General features: G+C 37.4%; 1 protein-coding gene across 3 annotated transcripts in view; it reads right to left on the minus strand.

Moving 5' to 3' along the window:
- The window catches only part of LOC120535612 (protein LSM14 homolog A-like), a 93757-nt gene extending 86753 nt beyond the window's left edge, over positions 1 to 7004 (minus strand). For 2 of the 3 annotated variants that reach the window (XM_039763562.1, XM_039763560.1), the window contains exon 1: positions 6661 to 7003. In XM_039763562.1, the coding sequence (XP_039619496.1) occupies positions 6661 to 6781 (121 nt within the window). In that variant the 5' untranslated portion in view covers positions 6782 to 7003. Of the gene's footprint in view, positions 1 to 6660 lie in introns of all 3 variants that reach the window. The other variant, XM_039763561.1, reaches the window with a different exon arrangement.
- Between the last annotated feature and the right edge of the window lie 252 nt (positions 7005 to 7256).

A 7256-nucleotide genomic window follows, 5' to 3' on the forward strand; every position in this document is an offset into this window, starting at 1 on the left:
CTGATGATTTTAGGTTAAAAATAAAAGTCAAGGTTTTAGACCCTGTTGCTACACAATGTGATGCATGACGAATATCATTTGAATGCTTTCTTCATAATCACAACAAAAAGTGAAATAAATAATTTAACAGAATAAACAAACATACAAAATAAGAACATACAACTTAGCTGGAAGCTAGCAAAGTTTAAAAAAAACTGTTAAGAATGTAACAACTCAAAGCACATTTTTAACACAAAAAATAAGGAAAACTTAAAGGAATGTTGAGTATTACACCTTAATCAACATGAGAAATTAATTAACATATTATCATGTGCTAATAAGCTTGCAAACGGAAAGATTAAATGCATCTTGGATAAGCTGCCATTTCTGTACCATTATCACGTACTGCATAAACACATTTATATTTCCAATAAAAAAAACATTTCGACTTAAAAACCTTTGGGTTTTTTGTTTTGGGATAATTAAATATTCTATACTTATATTCCAAAGAAACATTTCTATAATATTAAAAAAAAAATAACACATTTCAGAGGTGCATAACACTTCAATCACTATACACTAATAAATGACGGAGGGACAAAGTGTAAAGAAAAAAAGGTCTGGAATCAAGATAGGCTGGAGTGGGGTGTGGGGGAATTGCTATATGGTACCCTTTGTGAGTACTGGGTGGTATACCGGTTCATACCGAAAACCATTTTTTATTTTTGTTATGATATGGAATTTTCTTATACCGCAACACCGGTTTCAATTGCCTAAACAATGTTCGGAACATGGCGCAGCGGAAAACCATTCAAGGGGGGATCTTTTTCATTGCTGCACCGCTAACTAGGCATACAACGGAGTACATGCAGTAGTATACTGTATGTATTGCGGGATGAAAATGGACAGAGAACATTCCGAAACTGAAGTTGTAGATGGCGATAAAGGTGAACATGATTACATAGAAGAACTTTTGACGAAAAAAGAGGAGTCACGTCCGTTGACTTGAGAGACTTTGGTTTTAAAAGGTCGGATGTGGACCATTATGTTCAAATGTGTGAATACTCTTTATACTACTGGATAATACTGCAAGCCAAGTTGTACTTGTTTTATTTTTTTTTTTCCCAATACAGTGTAATGTACCTGGGTACTGTGTAATAGTGCGACATGTCCACTTTATTCTCGACACTTATGACAAGAATAAACTCGACATGTTCACTTTATTCTCAACATTTCTACTTTATTCTCGCCGTTTATGTCAAGATTAAAGTTAAACATCACAAACTAAACTTAATCGTAAAATGATTATTTCATTTACTAGATTTTCTCAAACCCCATCATAAGTTATATAGCACATTAAAGGCGTTGTGTTAAGTGTTACCCGAGCCATGTTACATTCCTAAGTGCTTCTTAAACTGACTTGCTCTTGTACGGAGGAGGCACAGAATACATTCACTTCATGATATTCCTGTTCCCTGAACATTTAGAATGCCAAGATAAATACTGGATAGAATTTTCAAGATGAAATGCATTAAAGCATGTATTAATCATGTGGGGACACGGCGGTGTGGAGGTTGCACTGCTGTTTGTTACTAAGAGTTTGTTAGTCTTGGCAACAGCAGACCCAGCTCAGCGCCAGTCACACAAGGAGTTCCTCAGGGCTCTGTCCTCAGCCCTCTTCTCTTCTGTATTTATATGCTTCCCCTTGGCCATATTATTCGTAGCTTTGGACTGGGTTATAATTTTTATGCAGATGATACTCAACTCTATTTTAATGTCCATAGCGGAACTTCAGAGCTTTCTCAGTTCACAACCTGCCTTAGTGAAATTAACACCTGGATGGAGCAAAACTCTTTAAAATTAAATTGCAACAAAACTGAACTCCTGCAAATTGGGACTAAAGTGCAACTTAATAAAATCAGCTCCTTCCCAGTCCATCTTGGTGGTGATCTCATCAGACCTACCTCTACTGCAAAGAATCTTGGTGTCATTTTTGATTCCTCCCTTTCTTATTCCGCCCACATAAAGCACATTAAAAAAACTTTCTTACTTTCACCTCCATAACATATTACCGTGTTCGCTCCTTCCTCTCCTTTTCTAATGCTAAGAAACTTGTCCATGCTTTTATCACATCCTACATCGATTACTGTAACTTTCTGCTGGTAGGTGTCCCTTCTAATCTTATATCACAGCTCCAGCTTATTCAAAACTCACTGCAAGAGTCCTTACACGGACCAGCAGCAGTGAGCACATCACACCCATCCTGCTTCGCCTTCACTGGCTCCCTGTGTCTTACAGGATTGAATAGAAAATTCTACTAATAACCTACAAAACCTTAAAAGACCTTGCGCCAAACTACATCAGTGACCTTCTCCATCACTATGTGCCTGTCCACCCACTAAGGTCCTCCGATTCTGGCAATCTTGTTGTGCCCCACACTAATCTACACTCCATGGGTGACAGGGCCTTCAGCTGTTTAACGCCCAGAATCTGGAATGACAATTTATTTATCTGGTTTAGTACAATGCTATATACAGTATACCCTGCCATTCTTTCTTAAACTCTGTGAAGTTCCTTGAGCATGGGAAAGGCGCTATATAAATAAAATGTATTATTATTATTAACTGTACGAAAGGGCTGCCAGGTTCATGAAGTAGAGTATGTTAAACTGAGGGTGCGAAAACTGCTGAAGAAAAAGAAGAAAAAAACTGCTGTTTGGAAGCATTTTAAGTGTCAGGACCTGTAAATTTTGTAATGAAAAAGTAAGTCATGGTGGATTTAAAGTAAAGACGTTTATAAAGACTAATATGATTAGATACTTGTGAGTAGGTACAAAACACAGCTGAATATGCCAAATTTCAACAACACAGTGAAAGCAGCAAAACCACTTAAGGAACCAAATCTGTTTTAGGTAACAGTAATGCTACTGTGGAGAACAAGCAGAAATAGTACTGGAAAAGGTGACATTCTAAATGCATTAATAACAAAATAATGGAGCTTAACGTTATAGACAACAAAAAGTATTTATAACAGCAGAACGCCTGCGATCCCATAATTGAACACTTGGAGGCACAGTAAACTCTTTCAGCCAAGTAGATTCTTTCAGAAGTAGCATTACCCGAGATGTTACAGCAAGAGGTAATATAACCTCTACAAATTTTTAGAAGTTACATCTGGAACTCTGCTTTGAGCTCAATGTTCTTTCCAAGTTTGACCACTCAATGGATTCAGGGATTTTCACAAAAAAAAAAAAAAATGTATCCTACATGTGCAAGAACTATTCTGGCTCATTCCAAGTGGTGTTAAGTGATTGATGTTGGTCTGTGCTCACGAGTACCATCAGTTCATTTTTGCTAACTGGCACATCTCACAACTCAAGCCTCACTACCAACCCAAATTAAGATTTAAAAAACTGTTCTTTCAATTAACTTTTGCATTTCCAAGGCAAAACCCACAAATAATAAGTGTGAGTCCTCCCGCACGCCACCTCCCCAGCCTACCTCTCGCAATCCACTCTCTAAAACAGTCAATATCACAACAATTGAATTGCAGGACACATTCACACACAGCCACGCACAACTCATTCTCACCAGGCAAGTATAGATTGGTCTGTCGTCTTAACCTACAATAAATTAAAAAGTAAAAGTAATGCTTAGAGTGTGAAGAATCTGCGACTACTTTTGGAAATCCCATGCAGACAGTGCCTAGAATAGTGTTTAAATCCATCTCTTAGGAGGGAGAGTAAGAACATACAGCTTGCATTCTGAGTATCAAAAAAAAAAAAAATGACCTGAACAGCAAGCTCTGCAGATGGACCTTCATATATTCAGTTGTAATTTAGAAGTTTGTCTTTAAGAGTGTAGTGCATTGTGAGAAGCAGAGTTTCTTAAAGAACTAAGAACTAAGCATGGTAGTAAAGTTTTATTTAATTTGCTTCTATAAAATACTCAACACAGGAGACATCAAAAAGTGAATGAGTGGCAGCAAGCACATGTACAGTATGTGTATTTGTTGTAATTTAAGATTATTTTTCCAGACACAACCGAGTTTGAAGGAAATGCTTTATAAAGCTAGAGCTGTGACTTAACATTTCGCACATTTCTGTATTCATATTATGAGATTTATTTTGGGGTTAGGCAAATATTGTAATATATAAATTATACTTGTATATCTGCAACACCCAATACTTTAACTTATACAGATGTAATTGAACTTAACAGAATCCTAATATGTACAGACTCTGCTTTAAGTGATCATATGACACACTGGAATGGGTGAGGTATAAAATTATAAATCTGATTCTGACTTGCGGATTTCGGACCAGCCTCAAAAATCTTGATTGGTGAATCTCTAGTTTTAATATTGTTTTCTGAATGTTCTACAACACAGGGTAAATAAAAATATATATCTCTATTTATACATATACACACACATATACATACACACAGAAGCACACACACACACTTTTTTTTTTTTTAAAATAACAATCCAACTCTTCCATGTTATATTGGAGCCAAGTGGTATGGGTGTCCCTTTTAAAAGAAAAACCTTAAAACCTGGTCCTATTTTGTCAAAGTAAGGAGACATTCATTGTTCATTTGTCTGCTTGCAGCAGCCATTGCGGGTGAAGATGATAAACCAATACCCAAAAAAAAAAAAAAAAAAATGTAATGGGCAGTATGTGCGAAAGAGAAGATTGAAGAACCACAAATTATTTATTGATGTTTTTAATACAACATGAGACACTCTTGCCAAGGATATGGCAATAAAAGAACTGAGCACAATGTCTTTGAGCTACAACATTCACAGACATCAATATCAATCAATACATAAGTACATAGGGAAAATATACAAACAGGATTTAGAAAGTGTACATAGGGAAAATATACAAACAGCATGTAGAATGTGGTGCTGTGAGTCAGGAATGACCGCTTTGCAATACCACTCTGTCGATGATAAAAAATATGAATGGAGCAATGGATGGAAGATATGGAGATATGGAGGACAGCACACTATAATATTGGCCTGCAAAGCTGCATAGTGATAGTGCAGCACTACTATAGAAAAGGAATGGTGCCCTATGCAGGGTTTGCTGCTGCTTTGATTCCCATGCAAGCTGCCCAACCCGATTCCTCCCCACGACCCTGGTCTAGAATAAACAGGATAGAAAATGTTAAGTAAAAAATAAAAAGGAAAAATCAACAGGTAATAACCGTGGTCTGTAGTTTAATTATAAAAACACTACTTTAACAAGAAAATATGGCTTGTATATGGCTGGTTATGAAGGAGCTTAGTGTATATTATAAAAACAGCTACAGAATAAATCGGAAGCCAACAGTTTTGGTAACATGAAATAATTGATCAGTATCAGTCCTTAAAAAAATAAAAAATAAATAATTTGACAAAAATAACGGATACAATTAAAAATATGTGTCTCAGACGATTCCTATGGGTGACAAATCATGTTGCTCAAATACAGGATGGTGCATAAAAAAGGAATGCCTTTAAATGTCACCATATTAAAAAGGAAACCTCGTAAATCATCCCACAGTCAAAACTGTAGGCTCTTAATAGTTTGTCTCTCCCTGACAAAGTAGGACGTGTATGTAAAATTTGGTTAAAACTGGAACAAGGGTGTAGAACTGTATAAAAAAGAAACATGCACACACCTATATACCAACAATGAGCTTTATAAATGAGAGATATTAAAAAAGGAGTCTAACCCAAAAATTGCTTTAAAAAAAAAAAAATCTTGCTTCAAATACTGTACGTTTGAAATGATTCCCAAGAACGTATGGTTACCAAGTCTCAAGATCGGCATATCGTGTATAATTAACAAACTACTTTATTTTAAATCGGATGTCACGTGGGGCTCGATCTCAAGAACTTAAACATCAGCTGATGGCGTTATCATTAAATCCCCCTCAGATGCTCGAAGAAGCTACGAAACAAGTTTTTTACAATAAGGGAGACATCAAAAGCTTGCGTCAAACGTCAAGAGGACTCGCTCTCTGCATTCACTACGTGGCTTTTATCATGAACCCATAGAAATTCTGTACGCGTTCATTTGGGGTACAATTTAACTGAGTAAAGTAAAAAAAATCTCCTAGCCTCACGCTCCACAAGTTTTAACATTAGCACCATTTCCAATTCTACAAAATGCTCCAGAAAAGCACGATTTATTAACAACTCAGGATGCGGCCTAGTTTTAAACCCCTCCAATGAGTAAACAAAAAGAGATCGGCGCGCGCGTGGAGGGCTGCTCGCAAGATGAAGATAACGATATATCTAGCAAATAAGGAGCAAAGTAACATCAACAAAAAAAGTGACTTACAGAACACGATTTCTTTCACGTTTTACGCACAATCTTCAACGGTTATGATGCTTTTGATGTTTCAAAATATGGGCTTCACCTGCACATTTCCACGCGTGCACTGCAATTGAGAAGCCATCATTCTTTCTACCGTAGTCGTCTCGTTAATAACGGTAACACCCAAAATAAATTATAAGCAAAGTAAGGAACGTCACTGAGAACTTAACACTGCCCCGGGCAGACTTATTTTGCAACGTTCTGCTTTGTCCGTTCTGGAATCTTTTCGCACGGACTACAGGCGTGCAACCAAAGCAGTCGGACTCCCTACTCCCCCATTTTTCTCACTTTCCATCAAGCTCCCGACTTACCTTTCGCGAGCGCGACAGTGGAATTCTCGGTGTCGATCGTGTACAAAATCCCTTCGTAACGAATCTCGGCCTTTGAAATGAGGCTGATTTTACTGCCGATGTATGGGGTCCCCCCACTCATGATGACTCCAGACGCTCCACACAGTTCCTTTGAGAGTGTTGGAAATAAACTAAAAATGGAGTCAGTGCTCAATGTGGCAGCAAACACCAGTCACTCTATCTCCCTTTTTCTTTTTCGTTGCTTCTCTTACAGCGAGGTCCCAGGTGCTGCTTTTAGCTGCTACAACAATATGGCGGCCTTCATTTTCCTTCGCATTAACAGCGGAGAGCTGCGAACGAATAGAGCGACATCTCGCGAGATTATAACGGCGGGTTTGTGACTAGGCTGTCAGACAATAACAAAAACAAATGTGACGTAAGTGGATACCTGCTGCGTCAGCTGTTTGGAACAAATGTCGTCCTTGTTTTATACGGCATCCTTGCTTAATGGAGCACCAGGAATGAGATCGTGGATTTCAGAAGAAAAAAACTGAAGACTGAATTCGAATTAAACAACTTTTCCTTAACAATGACAACATAAATTAGCATTCCGTTTC

This window comes from Polypterus senegalus, chromosome 9, assembly GCF_016835505.1.
Source record: "Polypterus senegalus isolate Bchr_013 chromosome 9, ASM1683550v1, whole genome shotgun sequence".
Lineage (NCBI taxonomy): Eukaryota > Metazoa > Chordata > Cladistia > Polypteriformes > Polypteridae > Polypterus > Polypterus senegalus.